Source organism: Dendrobium catenatum, unplaced genomic scaffold (genome assembly GCF_001605985.2).
Source record: "Dendrobium catenatum unplaced genomic scaffold, ASM160598v2 fragScaff_scaffold_1490, whole genome shotgun sequence".
NCBI lineage: Eukaryota > Viridiplantae > Streptophyta > Magnoliopsida > Asparagales > Orchidaceae > Dendrobium > Dendrobium catenatum.
The window spans coordinates 478,957-502,441 of NW_021319952.1; the positions used below are offsets into that span (position 1 = coordinate 478,957).

The window sequence follows — 23,485 nt, forward strand, 5'->3', positions numbered from 1 at the left end:
AAAGTGCGGATCCATTTAAAATAGTCCATAAAATCAATAACAATGCGTACGTGGTGGATTTGCCTATTGAATTCAACATTAATATCTCTTTTAACATAGAAGATTTAGTAGCTTTTGAGGGTCCAAACCCACCAAATCCCTTTCAAATTAAGCCTTGTGTAACCCCACCCTTTGAGAATCCAAGCCTACCTCCACTCCCAATTATTTCCAAATTACCTATAATGGAGAAGGTTGACACAATTCTAAGTGATGACATTATTTCCACATAAGAGGGCGGACAAAAAAAATATCTGATAAGGTGGAGAGGTAAACCAGAGTCAGAGGATACGTGGCTCGAGCACGAGGAGCTTCAGCAAATTGACCCAGATGCACTAGAGTTCTATGAAAGCACCCAGGACGCGTACTCAATGGAGTCGAGCTTTTTCCCACCCTTGGAGAATGATGAGGACATCATGCCTTGGAAACTTTCCCAAACGCGGCGTCGACGATCTATGGCCACGATCGCGCTGATCCATTTTTGAGTCATTTTATGTATTTGATTTATTTATGCACCTTTTCCATTTCTATCCTCACTTGAGGGCGTAGTCGTATGTATGCCCTAGGGGCAAGTTCGTCTTATATTTCTTTTCATTGTATAAGGCTATTTATAAGCCCCTTGTTATTCTTTTGAAGGTAATGAATGATTATTATGATAATTCCTGCATCCATGTGTTTAAAGAGAGCTTGAGAGCTCTATGAGAGGGCTTTGGTAAAGTCCCTTGGTGCAGGGCAACAGAATACCCACCAACTGCAGGAAGCGTCCGGGCTCGTGGTTATCTTTCTTTCTTTCTTCCTTTCCTTCCTTTCCCCTCCACCGTCTGTCAATCCTCCCCAAGAGCCGCCGGCATAGACCAACCCTTCCTCATTCTCCCTTAGGCCGCCGGCCTCCCCACCAACTTCCTTCTAAGCCGCCGGCCTCCCCACCAACTTCCTTCTAAGCCGCCACCCCAATATCATCATTCTTCTCCTACTTTCGGCCAACCACCACTTTCCCCACCCGAAGCCACCGGCCACCAAGCCATGCCTTTCCCCCACATCCTAATTTTAGTACTTTTCTAAAATAATGGTATTTATTTAAGAGGATTTTGAATTCAAATTTCAAATTCTTTCCCGAAATAACTTACTCCATCTTAGAAAATCAATCCAATCGATTCAAATCTAAAATCAATTCAGATTTAACTCAATTCTCCACATTCATTGAACTTAGACACCCTTTCTCCTTCCCTCTTTGGTCGGCCCCCCTCTCCTCTCTCTCTTAATGAATTCTATCCACTAATGCTACCCAATCAAATTCCAATTAATCCCCTCACATAGCCGGCCCCTCCCCCTCTCCAAATTTCAAATTCCCCCTCCATAACTTTCTTATTGAATTATCTTAATTTAGGAAAGTTTAGAAATTCAAATCTTAAACCATTTTGAATTAAAGTACTTTTCTAAAAGAAGAAAAGCTAATTTATTCAGATTTTTATTCAGATTTTGATTAATTAAAATTTGAATTGATTTAGGGATTTGAATTAAATCGTACTTCCAAAATTAGAATGCCAAGTTTGCAAAGGACTTCAGTCTCCAAATTAATTTCCTTCCTAGCCAAGCTTGCGGCCGATCCCTCTCTCTCCAATTTGGACTCTCCATCACGCCACCCATCAAGAATTTTATCACATAGTATTATTGTCCAGATTTCAGGGATAACCTAGTTTCCTGTCCAGAGACTTTCCGGAGCAAAATAGCTTGTTACCTTGATGTCCAAAGCAAGCTAGCTTGTTGTCCATCCATATAGAGTCTATCATATTGCTGTCCAAGGACTTCAGCAGGAATTTGTTGATGTCTAGCCCCTTAAGAAGCCATCGTTGCTGTCCAAATTTTTTAGGAATTGCTATCCCAGATTTCCTGCTTGCTGTCCAAGGGTTCAAGCTTGAATTTGTTGTTGGCTAGCCTTCCAAGAAGCCACCACTTGCTGTTTACTTCCTCTCAAGCCCTCAAACAACCACTAGAGCTTCGTATCTCTTGTTCCTTTGGGTAAAGTTCTCCTCCCACTTTTATATCTTCCTAGTTTATTCTTCAATTTTGGTCTTATTTAATTCTTGTAGATCATGTTAATTTCCCTCCGCTAAACCTTGTAATTTAAAAAGTTGAGTGAGGGATCTTTTCATAGTGGCTTATCTCGTTGTTAACTAAGGGATCTTATTAATTTCCCTCCACTAAACCCTAAGGGCCTGATTAGGTGTGATTGATCTTAATGCTTAAATTAAAATTCTGCAAAATTGATTTGTTGTGTAATTATGTGTTTATTTATTTTCACTTGTTGTTTATTTTGTTTGTTTTTGTGTGTTTAGTTTTGTGTTTTGGGTTTTTTTTACTGGAAGCATGTCATTAGATTTAAGGTGATTGATTTTGAGAAGATTTTTTGATTATCATGTCTTGTTTTCTAAGTTCTTTTCGTACTGTATGAATTTTGTAGCTTGTACATGATAGGTTTCTGAGTTGAGCGTACGAAACTTAGTTTTTCAAAAAATTTCATATTGTACGATAATGTCATCATACTGTACGAGTGGGGATGATTTTCCAGTTAATGTCAGCTATTAATTACAGATCGTACGTACGAAATCGCATTTCATCTGTACGATCCTGTTGTCAGTTTCTGTAGGGGACGAACCTAATCTTCATTAAACGATCTTTATTATTCTTATCATCCCGGAAGAACACATGTTCGTCTGTACGATCATATGGTCAAAAAGTGTGTACGAAAGGACGCCTCGAAAATGACGTTTTATGAAAAGCTGTTTCATTTTTGGGCGTATCCGCTCGTATGTACAAAATTATTTTTGTCCTGTACGATTTTAAATTGTACGTACGATCTAAATTTCGTACTGTACGATAGGTCATTTTTTTTAAAAAAATAGAAGGGTCTTTGGATGCATTTTTCATTAATTTCTCATCCGTTCCAAACATTCTAGAGCCCACATCTTAAGAATGGCAAGTAGTAGCAAATAGCCTCACCTCTCTAAGTGATATTCCTCTAGATCTGGTAGGGATAAGAATTTTTTGTTGAAAGAGAATGATGATGCTTTCTTTAGGTATTCTGCTGCAAAAATTACCCCTTCCCGACTCCTCATTCAGAGAGAGAACTATTTCTCTATCATACCCCTTTTCGCCTCAACCCAGTTGTCGTTTATCCTAACTCTCATCTATGCCTACCATAAAGAGACATTCCAAACCTTTCTGGCTAACTTGAAAGTAAATTACGACCACACTAGGATTACCTCCTATGTTCTCAAGCAACGAGTAGAAATTATGAGTATTTATGTTTGTTGTTGAGAGGTATTTATTGTGATTTCAGTGATTTTCTGGTTGGTGATTGATGTGTTATTTTTGCATTTCCAGGATTATGTTATGTGTCATAATGTTAAATGGAAAAATGTGTGTATGTATTTTGAATGATCTATGAAATGATGAAATGTTGTGTTGATTTGCATTGAATTTCATTTCTTAAAATGCCAATTTTCTCTTTTGAAAAATCATTTGTGATTATTTTTTGGATGAAATTTTGAATTATTTTGTTCTATAATTTAATTTTCTTACAAAATTTAATCTTTCAAAATTTAAATTAAAGATCAATTTCATGTTCATACAGAAAATATTACTTTGATATAATTATTGCAAAATAAATGTTTTATCTATTTTATTTTATTTTTTAATGTATTTATTTTTGTTATCAATGGAATTTGAATTAAGATTATTGATATTGGAAAAACCGAAAAAAAAGAAGAATGCACAAAGGGTACAAAAATAGAAAAGATGCACAATGATTCTCAATGTGAAATGAGACACAAATTTAGCCCAAATAGAAAAGATACACAAAGTGTGTCACTAGCATTTGAAAAGATGTGCAATATTGTCAATTAATTACTAGAAAAAAGTAGTTTTGTTCTTTCCTTTAATCTTTATATCTTTAATCCAAATTCATTTAATCTACAATCATCTTCACTATTGAATTAGAAATTATTTAATCTTTATTTTGTCATTTTTGTAATAATCATTTTTATTTAATTTGTCTAGAATAAATGATGAACGTGATTGACTTTTCTTATTTAGTTGTTTTTTTATTTAAACTTTGATTTTTTTTTAAACATTATGAAGTTAATGTTGTATGTGGAATTAGTTTAAAATCTTCTTATTCCTCAACTATTTTGATTTATTTTTAGAAAAATTTCATTTTAAGTTTTTCTTCCCTTTTTGTTGTTGTTAAAAGGGGGAGTCATAATATTATTTAATGTGTTTGATTGTTTGTTAGATGTATGTTTTGAATGTGTTGAATATGTGTATGTTTTTGTTCCGTGTTCGTGTTTTTGTTTGAGTTGTTTTTAATTTTTTTAGCTGTGTTTTTTGATATTTATGGGAACCCTATGTTTTTAAATTGGTCATTTATTTAGGGGGAGCTAAGGAGAAAATTTATTTTAATTATTAACTCAAAAAATAATTATTTAATCATCATAAAAAAGGGAGAGATTTATTGTAACTTAGTTTTCATAACTATGTTTTTTTATCATGTGTATTTTTGATAATTCCAAAATCTTATTGTATTGATTACTGTTTCTCATAACATATATTGGAAATATTATTTTTGTTGTTTGTTTGTACTAACATTTTTGGAAAATTATACTCCAGACTACTAAAGACTTTAAGAAAGATTAGATTAAGGTTTATTGTAATTGAAGTCTGTACTTTTTATATTTTTCTTGAGTCTGAGAGAGATGATTATAAATTGGTAACCATGCACACAAACACACTTGGGCAGTGTAAAAACTTGTAGTTTTTAAAACTAATAGTACTGTACGATCATGGATCGTACATGACAATTTGTCCTGAGTGCTCCTCCAGAACAAAGTTAATTGAATCTTGTATGGAAAATTTTCTAAGTCATATTTGTACTGTACGAAGTTACATTTGTACAGACGATGTCCATAGTATGAAATGGCTGCGTACCAGTTCCTCCCAAACGAAATAAAAAATTTTCAGACCTGATTGTACTTTACGATCATAGGTTCGTATAGACGATGTCCATGGTATGAAATGGGTGCGTTCCAGTTCATCCATATGAACAGGTAAATTTTTTTTGAACTGTTCGTTGTTGACCCGTATCTAATACAAAAAAAAAAGAAAAAATATTTCGTACCTGAGAGCCGCATGTCCAGGAAATCGGCCGCACGTCGTTCGCACGTCTTCGACATTAATCCCACGATCACCTCTGTCGCGTTAAGTATCGAAGAAACGAGAGATTCGCTCTCTCGATCTCTGTCTCTCTCTCTCTCTGTCCCTCCGAGCTCTCTCCCTCCCTCTCTCGCTCTCGATCTCCCTTCGCGCGCTTCTCTCGCAGCTGTCCGACCCCGCTCCTCCTTGTCCGATTGGAGGTTACGACACATTTGATCGGAAGCAACAACGAGAGCTCTGCCGGCTGCGAAGGAGCTTTCTCCCTTTGGCGTCGCTTCTTCGGCTCCTTCGTGGATGTTCGACTTTGCTCCTACGAAGACTTTCCTTCCTGTTCGGTCGGAAGTTACGACATCGGTATCAGAAGCAACAGCGGGTACTCGCCGGCTGTGAAGTGATCTCCCTCCCCTTCGATTGCTCCCTCTGCTCTCTCGTGGCCGGTCGACTTCGCACCTTCGACGGCTTGCTCTGCCTGTCGGATCGGAAGTTACTACATTTTGATCGGAAGCAACTCGGGAGCTCGCCGACAGTGAAGGTAACTTTCTCCTTTGCCGCACGCTCCTCCGACCGACTTCCCTCATTCGACGGCATTCCCTTCCTGTTGAATCGAAAGTTACGACATTTTGATCGGAGTCGAGAGCAGTAGCTCGCCAACAATGAAGGTAACTTTTTCCCTTGCCCAAGCTTCCACGGCCAAATCCCCTAAATCCGTCGACCGAGAAGATTTTAGGGATTATAGGGATTTTAAATTATTGTTATTTTATATCTAATTAATTAAAAATAATATTAGTTATAATTAATTTGATTTAATTATAATTAATCATGCTAATTTTAATTATTTTTAATTAATTATATTTAATTATAAATAATTAATTATTTGCTAATTATTTTTAATTATAATTAATTAATAATAATCATAATAACTTATAATTAATTAATTTTAATTATAAATGATTATTTTTATTTTTAATTAATTATTGATTATTAATAATTAAATATAAATAATCAAATTAATTATAAATTTAATATTTTTAATTATAATTAGTAATATTAGAAATAATTATTTATAATTAAATTTAATTATAATTAATTATTTATTTCTAATTAATTATGTATAAAAAAAAAAAGAAGAAAGAAAAGGGAAATCCCTTGCTTCCTCTTGCCTCAGTCCTCGAGCCAACAATCGCCGCCGGGCCCAAAGGTATAAAATTCTAACTTAAACCCCGTTCTCGACGTTTGCAGCGGACCAGAGAACCACCTATACACGCTCTTGTAGCACGATAGGAGGGAGCCTGGTGCGAAGCATACGACGAGGCGAGTAAGCCCTTTACACGCTCTTGTAGCGTGGTGGGAATGGTCCTCGACCTCGACACCGACACCGCCGACACCGCTACGCAAAGGTATGATGTTCCAAAATCCCATTCTCGATGTTTGCAGCGGACCGGGGAACAACCTATACCCGCTCTTGTAGCATGGTAGGAGGGAGCCCGGTGCGACGCATACGACGAGGTGGGTAAGCTCTATACACGCTCTTGTAGCGTGATGGGGAGTCACTGCTGTTCTGGTACGGGTGCTGCTGAAGGCCCCATACACGTTCTTGTAGCGTGGTGGGATGAAAATTACTACGGCCGCGGTGTCTTAGGACACCTACCATACACGCTCTAGTAGCGTGGTGTGAAGGCCCATCTCCCCTATTTTTCCCCAAATGGGGGATATGTTGGGGTGCTGCCGAAATTTTCACTGAAATGTACAAAGACTTGAACAATTTGAAGACCTTCTTGGGCAACAATGCAGAAGACCTGTACTTGAACAGAAATGCGCAGAAATTGAACTAAATGAGCAGAGGACCTGTACGATGAACAGTGGACTTGTGGACCTAAACCTGAACAAATTCTAAATGATTTTTTTAAGGGTCAAATCCAAAGGAAATAAAATCAAGCTGAAGCCCAACTCAAATCAATATAAATATGAACTTGAACTTGTAAGCATCTGCCTCAAGTCCAGATGAAATTGAATACGCAATCGAACTCAAAAGAACTCCAGAAGACCCTGGACAATCACTTGAACTTGTACTCTGAACTCAAATTGGAACAAGATGTGGACAACAAGAACTTATGCATTTGAGCTTGAACTGTACGACACCAAGTGAAATTCGCATTTGCGAGCATTAGATTCAAATCCGGATGAACTTAACATGACGTAGAAGACTTGAATGAATGTAAAAGACTTACACTGAGTTTGAACTCAAGTCTGAATGAAACTAAACTTGGACTCAGATACATATAGAGTACAAAACTTTGGTCACACACAAGGAAACTCAAACTACAAGACCTCAATGCATGCAAATAAAGTATGTAGTGGACTCTTACGACAGTCTCTACGACATCAAGTGCGTCGTACCTGCAAGAATAAAATGCATGGGCGTCCCCCCTACATGTATTGTTGGAATCTCCTACGACAATCCCTATTAATGTTTGTTGATTGAGAAGGCAATACGGGAGACCAATAATGGAAGATCTGCCCCCCTACAAACAAGTGCAATCATCAAACTACCTGAGATTGGTGACAGGTGGGCATGATGTAGGCAACAATGGATCTCCTACGAGCAGTTTCAGGAGCTCGTAGTAGATACAACAATCCCCACCAAGTCAATGCACTATATAAACGAACAGTTGTAAGGTGTACGACTCCTACTTATATCTAACAACCAAAGATCTGCCCCTACAGCAGATGCAATCGTCTAACCACCCGAAATTGGTGAAAAGGTGGATAAGGTGCGAAAACAATGGGTCTTCTACAAATATTTTAAGGAGGTCGTAGTAGATGCAGCGGTCCCCCGCAAATGGATACTTGTGGATAACAACAGTGTATTGTAAGTACAATGAATTATTGTGGACACAAGTACGAATATCACCTACGACAGTGGTGATCAAGATCTTCAAGTATGTCGAGTACAAGAGCAGCCCGGTGTATGAAAGAGGACCGTCCCCTATAAACAAGTACCATTAGCAAAACCACCTGAGATTGGTGAAAGGTGGTCGTAACTAAAGGATAGTGGCTCTCCTACGAATACTTCTAGGAGGTCATTATTGATACAGCAGTCCCCTGCAAATGACTACAAACCACTTGTGGATAACAACAGTGAGAACCTCGTAAGCATAGCGAACCACTGTGGACACAAGTATGGATATCACCTATGACAGTGATGGTTAAAATCTACAAGTACACCGGGTACAAAAGTAGCTCGATGTACGAAAAGTACACTCCCTTGCAAAATCAGAAAAGAAATGTTTGAACAAATTTGAACCAAACTTCCTGGTGTTCCAAAGTCTCTTTTCGGTTCTATAATTAAGAAGAGAACAGTTCGGGTGCTCACAAACACCGGAAATAACATGTCCACTACACCGAAGAGCCTAAAAGGAGTTCTTTTCAAATCAGCAGTCTTTGACTCCAAAATCCAGAAAATCCTTCCTCGGTGAATGAGAAAAGGGGAGAAAATATCAAAAGATGAGAAGACGCCTCGTAACACCAAGAATCCAACACCACCGGATCTGCAATACTCATACAAGCAGACAGAAGTCGTCTACAATCTACAATCCAACGTCACCGGATCCGCAACACTCATATTAGCGGACAGAAGGCGTGTATAAGCTCTGAAATCAAATGTGTATTCAAATGTGCAATACTCATATATACGTATCTGATTGACGACTAGCCTTAATCGAAAGTTCTCTCTCGTGATCGGGAGGGGTAATTAACTATAGGGGCTTGCGCCTATAGGAAACCAGAACTCAGATCATAAAGTCCTCACAAAATGAGGGCAAAATCTCTGGGTAGTGTCTTATCTACAAACCCATCTGCCTTCCCAAATTTACCTCGGAACTTATCCGTTAATACTCCCCCTTGCTGAATAAAAAGAAATCGCGCGGCGGGGAGGCCGTGGCCGAATTTTTGGAGCCCACATTCGTACTGTACGATCTTAGGTTCGTACAGACGACGTCCAGAGTACGAAATGGACTTGTCCATTGTCTTATCAAATGAAACATGATTTTGGTTAAACAGATCGTACTGTATGTTATAAGGTTCGTACAGTACGTTATCCAGAGTACGAAATCGGTTTGCATAGAATCGTACCGGACGAATCGGTTCAATTTTGAACTGATCGTATTGTATGATGTCGGTTCATACATACGCCAACCAATGTTTGAAATCGATTCGTACAGGATCGTCCGAGCAATTTTTGAACTGATCTTACGTACAACGTGCGATCATACTATACGATCCATGATGGTCAAATTGAAATTTTCAATTTTCTGGACGATTTTTTGTGTCATTCATGTATAAGAGTTCTTAAAACTTATCGTCTAAGAACACCTACGATTTTTTTATTGCAAACTTCTTTTGAGGGTGCACTTGGAGAGTGTTTGGGAGAGTTTTTATAATTGGAGAGTGAGAGATTTCTAAAGAGGGAATTGTGAGGGGATTTGCAAGGTTGCACAATGGTGAGTATCTCTTGCTTGTTCTTAAAAGGTTTTCCCTTCTCTCTTGAAGTTTCTTGAAGGAAATTTTTCGAAGGATGTGAAAGGAAGACGGTTCTCTGTTGAGACCAAGAGAGTGTGAAAGGACTACGGTTCTCTGCTGAGACCAAGAGAGTGTGAAAGGACTACGGTTCTTCGCCGCACCGAGAATTGGTAGAAGAAATGTTAAGTGTAAGGGCTTCTCTGACTTGCTGTGGGAGCAAAAGGAGAATTACTTTGGAATAGTGCAATACCTGAAGAGGTAGTCTTCAGAGAGTGGACATTGGTCTTGTTGGACCGAACCACTATAAATTTCTCTATGTCCAGAGAGTGGACATAGGTCTTCAGAGACTGAAGAGGTAGTCTTCGAGATAGGATACGAAATGAGCATATACGTGAAAAGGTTGGAGTAGCTCCAGTAGAAGATAAGATTAGAGAAAGTCGCCTTAGATGGTTTGGTCACATAAAACGGCGGCCTTGCGATGACCCGGTTAGGAGAGTAGAGGTATTAGATTTGACTTATGTTAAGAAAGGTAGGGGTAGACCTAAAAAGACTTGGTTAGAAAATATTAGGAATGACCTTTCTTTATTAGATTTAAACGAGAATTTGACTTTTAATAGGACACAATGGAGAAAATGGATTCATGTAGCCGACCCCACGTAGTGGGATAAAGGCTTGATGTTGTTGTTGTTGTTGTTGTTGCATTTTTTTTAGTTCACTTTTAATTTGTGGTTGAAAATTTTATTTTGATAAAAATTTCATTGTGCTTATAAAATTACAAAACGGTTTTTTTAATCTACCAAGAAAATTTTAAATTACCATTTAACCCCCCTCTTGGTTAGCATTGGGGCAATTGCTTTAGATCTAATAACCTATTCAGACTTACAGTAATTTGGTAAATTTTTGAAAATGTGAAATTTTGTGAGTTTTTCTTGAGTTTGTCTGCTTTGTTGCCACTAGTACACTCTGTGAATTCTGATACTGTATTTTATATGTGAAAATGCATTTATTTCTATGTTTAAATATTTGTTTATATAAATTTTGGAAAAATTTTGATGATTCGTACTGTATTTTGATGTACTATTTGTCGAGAGTTATACGGGCCTATGAATTTCGGATATCTATGATTCTATATATTATGAGTTATAAAGGCATGCTATTTGATATGCTAGCACAAGGAGTTATAAAGGTATGAATTTTGAATTTTGATAGCTGTTGGGAGGTATAAGCATTTGAGAGAAATGTTCTGTTTTGAGAAATGGATTTTGTATGTTCAGTGTTCTATTATGTTATTACTCTGCTACTTATGATTGGTTTATTAGAGTTATTATTTGCTATTCTATAGATATCTGTTTATTCTGAACAACCTAATTAAACTTCTGTATGGATAAACTTACTTTACTGTTTTTGCTTCATTTATGCAAATTGATATTATTAAAGATTTAGATAGGTTAGATGTGACCTGCTGATTTATGTTTGCACATACTTATATTTTCTACATCTGTGATCAGAATAAGGGGAAGGAGTAGGGCGAGTATAGAAAGGTAGAACATTTTGAGATCTATGTTTGTATAGGTATATGTCTGGTTAGAATTTGACTTTCAAGGCTTTTTCTATTCTGCTCTATATTGTTTGTGTTATGCACTATTTGTAGATCATTGTTTTGATTGTAAACATATCTGAGATGAACGAAAGGAATTTTTAATGATGAGTACTTTTGTCTTTTCTGAAATTTAGTGGCTTTGTAGTATGTAATATAGATCACTTGGATATTTTTGCAATTATCTCCAATTAGGTCATAGAATTTCTATCTTGTATGACCTATTCTATATGCGGGTTATATCGATTTTAGTTGTGACATATGGGATTTATGCAATCATTTTTTTTTTCATTCATCAAACAAAAGATTCTCATGTACATTAGCATGCTTTTTTACTTCCAAGACAAATAGTCGCTTATTTTCACTGGTGCTGAGATATCTAAATTTGTTTGACTATTATTTCACTATTGTTGAAAATACTCTGTGTTGTTGTAGGTCAAGTGAGGTTATTGTTTTGACCTTGAGGATGTCTTGTAGAAACTCCTTGAGGGTCTTGGCAATTTTCGGCACTTTAGAATTCTCTAGGGATCTGGTGGTTTGTTATGATCAAGAACTCTCTAGGATCTTTTGGATGTTTCATCATTCCAAATGCTTGAAATGAAACGAATTGAGTGTGATTTATTGATTTTGAGAATGTGTTAGACCATTCCATTGGACCAATCTAGTCGGTCCATACGGGATTGGCTAAACGTATTGGAGGCGGAACCACACAATTGCAGGATCCAGAAAAGTTATTTAGGAAGGATTTTTAAGGGATTTAGGAGGGAAATTTGAATGTATGGATTTCTTAGAGATTTCCTTTTTGATTGTATGCATTAAATAGTTTGTTTTCCTTGGGTTAGGGCATCTTGAATTTGGCTGAATTTTGAGATCTCTGAGATTTTTCATGGGCTTTAGCGGCATTTAGAGATTTGGGAGAGATTGATCCTCCTCCCGAATAAAGGATCAAATATATCTTGTTATTTCCCTCCCTTAGTTTGATTATTGCAATAAAAATAATTATTTTTCTGATTTTCATTGGAGTTTGGAAGAGTTCTTTCACTATTTTGTTTGAAATAGATTGGATTTACTTGAAATCTTTAAGTGTTTCCTATCATAATGACTCTCAATCGTTCTTTGTAAAATGTTAATATCTTCATACGATCAAAAGTATGACCAGTCGATGTTGGTTTTTCGTGTGTATTGGGGGGGTTATCAATTGTTGTTATTAGTGGTCTACCAGTAGTTGCTCCTAGCACGATCTTGGCAAACCATCTTCTTAATCTCAATACAATTGGAGGGGCGGCAACTATTACTGTTATTAGTGGTCTACCAGTAGGTGCTACTAACATGATCTTGGCATACCACCTTTATCTCAATACAATTGAGTTTAGCATGACCAACAACATAATTTAGATTGCCAGATTGATAAGACAGTTTCCAAAAATATTGTTTGCTCTAATTTGGGTTGTTCGAAAATGGCCATGGTGTGTTAAAATTTTTATATTGAGATGTTTATGTTTTCAAGAGGAGTTATTTATGTTGAATGAAGCATGAAATGAAGGTTTTTGGAGGTCATAACAATTTTGAGAAGCTAAACAGTTACAGATGATTATTTGTAGAATACTGAGCATGTGCTAGCATGACCTAACAACAACGCATTGCTCAGCGGTCACAAGTGCTAGTTCTGCATGAATAGGCAAGACTAAGCAAGAAGTAGTGGAGTGGCTGCTAAGTTAAGTTTGGATCAGCTCATCTAAGTTTTGCTCATTCAGATATATTTGTGCATCCAATTGCATGATATTGGTGTCTATCGATTCCCTGCAATAGGCATTCCAAGTAGAAGTATTTTTTCTTTGTTTTGAGCTCGTTTGGGGTTTGGCTAAGATTTTGTTTGAAATAGTTTTTTTACTGCTTTATAAATTTTTTTTAATGCAAAAATTCCTTGTTCAATAAATATTTTTTTACTAAAAAGCTTCATTAGAAAATAATAAGAAAGCAATATCAAACTAAGCTTTATTTTTTCAAGATAAATTGAGTGTTGGTTTGGTCATTTTAATTTGCTTTGTGATCCATGCATTGCGCCAAAAATCATAATTGATCTAAGAGATTAAAAAAAAATGATCTAAGAGATTTTTCACCATGCCAAGAGGTCCAAAGCATAAATATGTGTTTGTTTTTAAATAGTAGTTTTTATGCACATTCATAATCACTTCAATGTGTGGAAGTTTTGAAGAGATTTAATACAGACATGTTTTCATGTACAGATCTTGCCTTCTGTTCTCTGTTTGATAAAAATTCTGATGTCCATTTTTAGGAAGAAGAAGCTGCACTTCTTGAATCTTTAATGAGAGATGGGTGACCAAGACTGCAAGCTGTATCTACTAGAAAGAAGAATTTTTACCATTCTGTTTTATTGAAGTTATTTTCAATCTTAGGGTGATTGCTGTGAGCGAAAATGAGTATTTTTTATTTCTTATCTTGTATATTTTAAATATCTTAGTAGTCTACGTGCAGTCAATAAAAAATTTACTTTCATGTAGTCCACTTGGTTATTAGTCAGAAGTCTTAAAATAAATTTATTTTACATTTCTATGTTTGTTAATTTTTATGCTCAAATTAATTGATTGGGAAATTCGTTATTCGGATGACCCGCAAATTTGGAGATGTTGGCGAAAGCTGTTATTTTGATGTTCCATTTCTTTATCATTACAAAAATAATCCGTCAGTTATATCGTAGTATAATAATATAGTATGTTTGGCATATGAAGTTAACAACTCGTATTCGTTTGTTTCTATTTTGGTTTCATATATCTCCGGTTAAGCAGGTCAGTCAGAATAGGATTCTTCTGCAGCATCCATTCTCAAGATTCTGGATATTTACTAATATCAGGATACTAATGAAAAGCTTTTCAGATCCTTTGCTGTGCATTAAAACAAGCAGCAGCAGAAACAAAAGACAGAAAAGCAGGAAAAACAGAATGGAGAAGATGACTTGAAATTACTCATTTGCCTCTCATACTTAAATATAAATAGTGATGGAAGGGCAAGAAAACAACAAATAGAAGTACTTTTTGCTATGCTAGGATTTTTTCCCTTACGATTTTGCTTTCCCTCTCCCGCCGTCACCTCCTGGTCTGTCAGAGGCTACTCTTCTCACATGAATCCCACCTCTTATGCCTATGATTTTCCCCCTCTCCCTTCTGGGAGTAGTGGTGCTGTTGTTTCTTGTCTTCGTGCTGGAATAACATCTTTGAGCCGTCTGATGTTGCGATCGAACACATTCTGCTTTCCTTCTTCCCCGAGGAACCTGAGGTGATTCCCTTCTCTGGGGAGAAGGTGTTGGCTGGTGCTCAAGGCTGGAGCTTGTGCCTAGTTGGCTACTCTCTGTGGAGGGAATTTTTATTGGGTGTGGAGTGCGGACGTAGCTCTGTGTGCAATCAAATTGTTTGCCGCCACGTGGAGCCCACCTTGACCACACCGATCTCAAAAGCACGTTTGCTTTTTTCACTTCGCGGCCCGAAGACTCGATCCGCCCGAATAATTGAAAAAATGCGCAGTACCCATTTCTTCGAGAAGATCCGAAACGTCTTTTCCATTTTTACTTTTTCGGTCGATTTGCTAGTCTACAGTCCATTCTTCCACAAGGAGAAGTTGCAGGCGATTATTCATCTTCCACACGAAGCAACTTCATCTTCTACACAAAGAATCTTGAGTCTTCATCGTCTAAATGGGCAAGATATGTTTCTTCTTTAGTTATATGTAACTATCAGTTCTTAGGTTTTGAATGTAACTATCAGTCTTTAGGTTTTGAATGTAACTATCAGTTTTTAGGTTTTGAATGTTGTTTTTGCTATTTGCTCGGTAAGTTGTGTGGCTTTTACCGCTGGGTATCGTTGGGTATTCCGAATGTGTACCCAAGCGGTACCCAGTAGGTTACGCTGGGTATTTTCGGTAAGCATTGTAAGTTCCATAAGTTTTTGTAGTTCCAGGGTTTGTCGTTAGATTTTTTTTTTTTTTTCCGCTTTGTATGGACTCTCGGTATTGCTCGGTACCTTCATGTTTTTGTAGGTAAACGCAAGGTACTTCTCGGTTCCTCTCGGTACCGCTCGGTACCGAGATGTACCGAGAAGAACCTGACTGTAATGAAATTTTTCCTAATCAAATGCATCATATTACGTAGGGATATGTTTCGAAGATTAGCTTCCATTGCAGAACGTCAACTTTTAGAGAAGTTTGTGATCATTTAGTCGAAATATTTGGCGAAAATCTTGTGGAGAGTTTGAAGCAAAATAATCTGCATCACTTTCTTTTTATGCGACGTTTTGTACAGAATGTTCTGTTGGTATTCAGGTTGTTGTCGTGCTGGGACATTAAGAAGCAATGCTTTATCATTAAGGAGCAGAAGTTAACATTTACTGCTGATGAAGTTGCTATGATATTAGGCTTACCAAACAGAGGAAATAATTTTGAAATAGGTAGCGCTAGAATCACTGGAAAATTAGCTAATGATAATAGGAAAGATGTAATTAGTTTAGATGAATCTACTCCAATGCCCGATGTTTTGAAGAAATTCATCATATTTTTGTTGTCAAATCTTTTTTTTTCCTCTGCATAACTATCGAACACTAGCATCTATCATTAGCGTGGCTCAAAATGTTGACAAATTTTTATCTCACAATTAGCCTGAATCAATTAGAGAATTCCTTGTGGCTGACTTTAATGCAATTGCCAAAAAGATGAGCAAAGGACAAACACTTCGTTACTTGAATGACTTTGTTCATATTATAATAGTGAGTACATTGAATTTAATTAGTTTTGTATTTATTAATGATGTTGAATATTTGTAGATATATTTTAAATTTCTATTGTTATGTATGAGTTTAGATTTGGTTTCTAGAACACTCTACAATCCACAAACCATTGAATTAAAAAATAAGATCAAGGTATCTCCGATGGGGTTGTGATGTAGTTTATAACGATGCAGAGGCTTCTAGTTTATTTGAAGGTCTTAAAGCTGCAAATTTATTAATTTCTTTTGATGCAATTATAAGTGAGGAGAGGGATTTATTAGCAAATCGTCCCCCACATACATCACCTAACAGATTCCCTAATAATCAAATAATCTTGCACAAACCTCTTGTATAAATTCGTCACCTTCAACATCACCTACACCCTCGAGTCCTCCAAGACCAAACGGCTCGCCCCCAAGCCCAATCAGGCCGCCCCCAAGCCCAATCAGGCCGCCCCCAAGCCCAATCAGCCCAGCTTCACCTAGCACCCAAACACCACCTATGTCACCTGGGCAGCAGCAGCAGCAACCAACTTCCCCAACTGATGGACACCATGATTATAGAGTTGAATATCTGCATAAGATTTTGGATCAAAATAAATTTCTTCAGAAAAGTTTAGTAAGCTTGGAAATAACAATATCTCTGAATGAACGAAGAATGGAGGCAATTGAACTTCATGTTTTTGAGCAGAGCGAGATGATTAAGAGATTGGAAGCGATGGAGCTGTTCTTATCTGAGAACTTTCCAACATTTAACCCCTCATCGACTTCGGATGTACATGTTTAATCTTCCTCCAGGACTCTGACTGATGAGAGGAAGAAAATTGTGTGTGAGTAGGTCGTTGCTGAATGTCCATTAAAACATAATGTCCCAATTAAGGATAACACATCAATTTTGCCTGCTGCTATCGATGATGTTGCCAAATTTGAACCATGCAGCTCAGGCATAGCAAAAAGGGTGAGATGTAGGGCAGACCGTAAAGCAAAAGAGGTCAAGACACCTTACACCAAGGGATAATATAAGAGAAAGATGCTAAAAAAAACCGCAGCTAGGCCGTCCCCATCAAAGACAATTCTTACAGATACTCTAATTGATGTAGATACCTTGAAATCGCCCCAAACAAGACCAGCTCCAACAAAAATAGATTATTCTGGGCGAGAAATGATAAATGACGAGATGAGAATGTTTATCGACGATTGCCTTGAGAAATATACTAATAGGTACTGCTCGGTAATACTCGGTACTGCTCGGTACCGCTCGGTACCGTTTGGTACAGATATGTACCAATCGTTGGCCTCTTATATTTTACAGGGACGATACAATTTATACTGCAGGAAACATTCATATTTTCAGAAGTCAGATTGATGAACTTTTAACGAACCAATATCTGGACAACAACCACATCGATGCCTTTGCAAGTTTGTTAGCTGAGAAAAATAAACTTCATCCTGGCCTTTATCAATAATTTATTTTTGTTTTTAGTATGCATTGGGTAATATTGTTATTTTTAATTTTATAAATGTATATGTTTACAGTTCTCCTTATCAGATTAAACATACAGGGTTCTATAAAATATAATGTGGACAACAAACAATATGTATCTCATATTACCAAGGATGTAGTGACTGCTTCAAATTTCCTTCTGCTGTCAATACATGATAACGAACATTGGACACTTCTGGTTGCTTATTTGAAGAACTCAACTTGGTTTTTCTTTGATTCGTTGCCTAACTCGATGCATTGGGCTGTGCTTCCAAATGTTGTAAGTGAAGTGTTGTACATATTAAGTTTGTTGTACGCATTCGTAGATATTAACAACTTGACTTTTATTACAGATAAATCATTTATACGAGGAAACTCAAGATAGTTTTGAAAATGATATCAGATCATGGCCAGTTTAGGTAGCTGAGGGAATTCCAACTCAAACAAACGGATACGACTGTGGGATGTTCTTTTGCAAATACATGGAAACTGTAATCCAACCACAATATGTTAAGTGGGAATTACTATTAAACTGATAAGCTGAAATGCCTAAGTTTAGATCAGAACTTGCATTCACGCTGTTATGTTCGATGCTTAAATGATAGTAGAAGTAACGTTGTAAATTTGTAAATATAACTTAACTATTGTAAATTTGTAAATAGTTAAGTACATTAATAAAGTTTTACTTATTAAGTAGATAGTGAACACGTTGTTGGAGTTGACTTTGTGTAGGACAACATCCAAACTCTTTCATAAGCTCAAATTATAAATCTTGTCAATCACTGAATTCCAAAAACTTCTTCCGCTTGCGCCCATACTCTCGTTGATTTAGTAATTGCTTGTACAAATCAACTAAAAACCTTTCTTCAGCTGGATCCCAAGTGTGGTAAAGAATTACATTATCAACATCAGTAGGTCGTCTAACCACATAATCAGAGCTTGTTGATTTGCTTTTACAAGTTAGCTCATGATAACGCTGCTGCAAGAAATGAACATTGGCAAGGTGATGATGATTTCCAAAAAAATTCTTTTGGATAGCACTCCAACCTGCAGAATTTAAGAAGAAGCCTGATCTATTAGCCTCAATAGCTATCTGTTCCCTCCATGCTACTTGAAGCAAACGATCACAACGAACATGTCATGTATGAACACCAACATCTATATATTTCATTCCATCTAGCTTGTTGCTCAAGTTGACAGTCTGCAACCGCATCCACGCAGTAATGCATTCTAATTGTACCAAGCTCGACAAATTCTTTAATCGGCAAGCCTAGATGCAGTTTTATATCCGGCCAACGTAGTTTATAAACCATAGAGGAAAAATGTAAATAAATAGATGAACCGCCTCAACTTATATAGCTTTTAATTTCAACTACCACAGTTAATATCACAACAACCCATCTTAAATATGTGAACCAGTACAACTGCCAACTTTAATTTCAACAAACAAAGTAAATACCATATCACAACAAATAGTACCGATCAGTACTGAGAGGTACCGAGCGGTACTGACCGGTACCTAATGGTACCGAGCGGTACCGAGAAGTTTCTACAAAAACAAAAACAATTACAGAAATAGCAGAATTCAAATTATGCCAATGAAGAAATTTTCAATATTTATCCAAGCCTTTCTGCATCAATTAGTCCATTCATCATCTCTATATATTTAGGGTTCGACTGGCTGCTTGGTCGACGAAGAGTCCACTCATATGTGAAGCATTTTGGTATGTTTGCAAAGGAAACTTGACTAATTGGTTCCACAGGTGTACACTGTTCAGTTGAAGGAGTAGGTTGTTCCTCATCTTTCTTCTTCTTTGGTTTTCTTTTCTTCCAATGACTCTTCAACCTTGCATTTGAAATTCCTTTGGGCCTGCTCTTTATAGGGTCTTTTATTTTATTTGGCATGCTTGAATTCGTAATAAACTTATGATTCTTCTTGGCATCTATTATAAAATCTGCATTCTCAGCAATCTCAAACATTGCATCAATTATGTATTGTACTACTTCCGCATTCCCTTGCCCTCTTGTGCTTATTTGATATGCGAATCTACTAAAATAATTTCAGAACATCATACGTCCTATGTCATTCGAGGGGTTACATGTAGCTACCATAGATGTAATCGGCCTGTCAGAGTAAAGGTTATTTCTAGCTCGACCTGACCATCTCTTTAATAGATATTTCGGAGGTATATTAATTATATCAATCAGCCTTATCACTCTCAAGCAGTGAGAACACAGTATGTCCATCATGCCAAATTTTCCACAGCTTCATTCAATGATACCTTCTTTATCATCAAAATTATCAGTCCAATGGTGAGGCTGATCATTGTTCTCAACAGTTTTGATAAAAAAAAAAGTTGATAAGTCAGTTGAGGCATGAGCTATGCGCATCGCACCCACACCTTGTAAGAACTCAAAGAAAGAATACAATTTACATGAATAAAAATGTGCGGCCTGCCTAAGAATTGGACTACTCTTAACTAAAGGTACAACATTGGACTGATTGCATTTGAAATCTTCATCTTGTTCATTCCAACGCCATGTCTTCATCACATTCTCTAGCCCCAAAAAACACTCAGTAATAGTACTAGTAGGCTTAGAAATTCTGTGGCACACATTGTTAGTGGATTCACTATACTTTGTTGAAAGAATACCAAGGTTAAAACAAGTCTTGTTGTATGCTGTGGACCATTTCTGCCATATTTTGTAAAGTTCTTTCAACCAGGCATGGTTATGAAGGTCACCTTCATTTAGCATTTCAATCCAACAACTATCAAACTTCTCCTCTGAATCACACTTGCTCAAATATTTATAAATGAGACCTCTAACCTTGTTGTTGCTGTTGTAACAATGCAACTTGGATGAAAGTTTCTTGGTGATGTGCCATTGGCATAGCCTATGACGTGTTTGAGGTAATGCAATTTCTATTGTCCAAGACATTGTCTGGTCCTGGTTAGTAAAAATTGTAAGGGGATGTTTATCACCCATTATTCGCAAGAATGTTCTAAACAACCATGTAAATGATTCTATTATTTCCTCCGACAGAAATGGAACCCCCAAAAGAACATTCTGCCAATGATTATTAACTCCAACAAAAGGTGCACAAGCTAGATTATATTTGTTCAGTCTATAGCTGGTATAAAAAATGATAACATCTGCAAAGCAATCGTAATATATTCTTCCCACACCATTAGCCTAGAAAAAATTCATCAATCTGTCCTCTTCATCATATTGGACTTCCCAAGCAAACATGTTATCACTATTTGCTCGATCTTTAAAAAGTTCAATTAGGGAATTGGTGTCCACAGTCTCAATCTTGCCTCTTTTCCCTTTCTGAACAAAGTTATATGCATCTCTTTTGGAAAAACGTACATACCCCCTTCCACCGACTTCATCAGCTAAGTATGTAAATGCATCAATAGTTCTAATCTCGGCATCCATCATTGATTTAAGAACGAATGCTTTCTCTTCGCTAATATTCCTGTATGATCTCAGTAAATGTTGATCTTCGGGCCTTGCTAACTCATGATTGTAGCTCTCAATGCATTTTTGAACCTTCCATTCCCCACCATGGTCAACATAAAATCTAATCATTGCGGGACACCCAGTCCTAGTATTGGATTTCCGGTATTTTAATTTGGCGTTCAAGTCAATGCCCTTCTTAAATCCAGCTTTCGAACATACAAAATCTTTGATCCTTATCTTTCTCAAATTAGGCCAGTAACAGTGATGATCTTTGCGAACACTAAAACTAACATTGTGCGCGTAATGGCAGTAAATTTCATATGCCTCTTTCTCACTATTACAGACAACCTACGAATAAGAACCACTTCGAATTTAACATTGGAAATAGACAACTTTAAAATAACATCGGTACCTAGCAGTACCGACCTATACCGAACGATACCTAGTGATACCAAGAAGTACTGACCATTTAAAAATAGTACCAAACGATACCATCTGACCACCAATACATATATTTTAAAACAAAAATTATTCAACTAAACACTGAATAAGTCACGACATGCATATCATATTTACCGATAATATATCCAAGTTATGTTGGGTATTCTGCTGCAAAACTTCTCCTCCTCTAAGCTGTAACTCTTGAGTAAAACCTTTCATCTCCGACCAGTCTTCTATGTCCTCCAGCACAATATCCATCTTCATTTTCATACCTTTCTCTCTTCTCCTGCTTTATGAGCTTTCAAGTTATGAGAAAAATGTTTTAACTGAGGTAAAAAACAGGCACCATCTAATATAGCCCTAGGTATTACCGCGCATTTTTTCAATTATTCGGGCGGATCGGGTCCTCGGGCCGCGAAGTGAAAAAACACACGTGCTTTTGAGATTGGTGGGGCAAGGTGGGCTCCACGTGGAGGCAAACAATTTGGTTGCACACACAGAGCTATGTCCGCACTCCACACTCAATAAAATTTCTTGGGGAGGAGACCATTTTATGAAGTCCTGCTTGGAACTATCAGGAAAACCTGGTCGATCAAAGGTTCGGTAAAACTTCTATCACTTAGTGATGGATTTTTTTCTGTTGCGTTTTACTTCCTTTGAAGACTATGACATGGTATGGAATAGAGGGGTTTGGTTCCTCCTTGGCAGACCTTTTGTTTTACAAAAATGGCATCATCGTTTCCGTCCTAAGAGGGAAAATTTATCCAATGTGTTGATTTGGGTTAAGATACATTACTTGCCCCTTGCATGTTGTAACTCTAAAGGAATTTCTAGAATAGCCAGAAAAATGGTCAGACCCCTTGCAGTTGACACTCTCATAGCTCAAAAAACTCAACTTACCTATGCTAGGGTGTGCGTTCAAGTTGATTGTGATGCAAAATACCCAGAAGAAATTCCTATCTCTCTGGACGGTGATATCTTTAGTCTCAAAGTCCAATACGAGTTGCGGCCCACTCCTTGCAAGTTCTACAAATCTTTAGTTCACTCCTCATCTCTCTGCCCCTCAAATCCAACTCCTGCATCTGTTTCTGCTGGTAAGTTGTCAACTTCTACACGGGGTAGGAGCACTAGCAGAAAACCTCAAAATAAAACCCCTCGGCCTTCCCCATTGTCTACACAAATAAATCCTCTTCCATCCACTTCTCATATGTCCGCTGGTGTTGATTCTTCTATTGCTTGTTTTTCCTTGGACCCTATAATTCTGGTCAATAATGTAACAGACAAGTCTAAGCCTCAACAACATTTAATTACTGCTTCTATTGACGATGACCCGACTTCATTACAAGTCCCTGCTATTCTATATGAAACTATTCTAAATAGCAAGCCCTCTACTACCACGATTGAGAAAGTGGAATCTCTTCCTGCAATCCCGAACCTAAACTCCCCCATTGATGATGCTGCTTCTACTTCCAGCTCTTCTTTCTCTCATGGTCATCATTCTCCTGAATTCCATTCTCCTATTAATCTCAATACGGGGAAAAAGCTTGCTAGGGGGAAGGGCTGAAAGCCCCCTAATACCCCAAAACACTAATGTTGGTTCCATATATTGCGGTTTGGAACATCAGGGGTTTTAATAACCCTGATAAAGTGTTATGCTGTAGACAATTGGTTACTAAGTTTAAGCTTGATATGGTGTGTATTTTGGAGAACAAAATTAATGCTGTCGCTCTCTAAGACCCTTTCTTTAGTACTACTCACTCTGTCTTTACTATAGAGGATAGTTGCAACAACTTTGATAAATCTAAATCTGCTCGCATTTGGGTCAAATGGAACCCTGCTAAATTGTCTTTTATCCCCATTCTTGTTACGGATCAAAATATCTCTAATTAAGTTTCAGTTGGTAACTCTTCTCGATTTCTTTTAGCTATCATTTATGCTTCTAAAAATTCTTCTAAAAGGAATG

The 23,485-nt window shown here is 37.1% G+C and overlaps 2 protein-coding genes across 4 annotated transcripts in view; one reads left to right on the forward strand and one right to left on the reverse strand.

Moving 5' to 3' along the window:
- Positions 1-14,008, forward strand: part of LOC110108395 — an 89,276-nt gene extending 75,268 nt beyond the window's left edge. For all 3 annotated transcript variants that reach the window (XR_003702864.1, XR_003702863.1, XM_020839024.2), the window contains one exon: positions 13,659-14,008. Coding sequence is in view for 1 of the 3 variants with exons in the window: in XM_020839024.2 (XP_020694683.1) it covers positions 13,659-13,703 (45 nt within the window). In the remaining 2 variants the exon portion in view is untranslated. The remainder of the gene's footprint in view (positions 1-13,658) is intronic.
- A 6,803-nt stretch (positions 14,009-20,811) lies between these two features.
- Positions 20,812-21,780, reverse strand: LOC110108402 (protein FAR1-RELATED SEQUENCE 5-like). The gene is made up of 2 exons (XM_020839031.1): positions 21,658-21,780; positions 20,812-21,429 (listed from the first exon to the last, which is right to left on the reverse strand). The coding sequence occupies exons 1-2, from the start codon at positions 21,778-21,780 to the stop codon at positions 20,812-20,814; spliced, it is 741 nt and encodes a 246-aa protein (XP_020694690.1).
- Positions 21,781-23,485: the final 1,705 nt, after the last annotated feature.

Excerpts from the sequence above, each read along its gene's own strand:
- LOC110108402 (XM_020839031.1), bottom strand. The coding sequence starts at position 21,780 with ATGGATATTGTGCTGGAGGACATAGAAGACTGGTCGGAGATGAAAGGT. Across the intron at positions 21,430-21,657 it reads ATAACTTGGATATATTATCG|GTTGTCTGTAATAGTGAGAA; the intron begins GTAAATATGATA and ends TCTTATTCGTAG.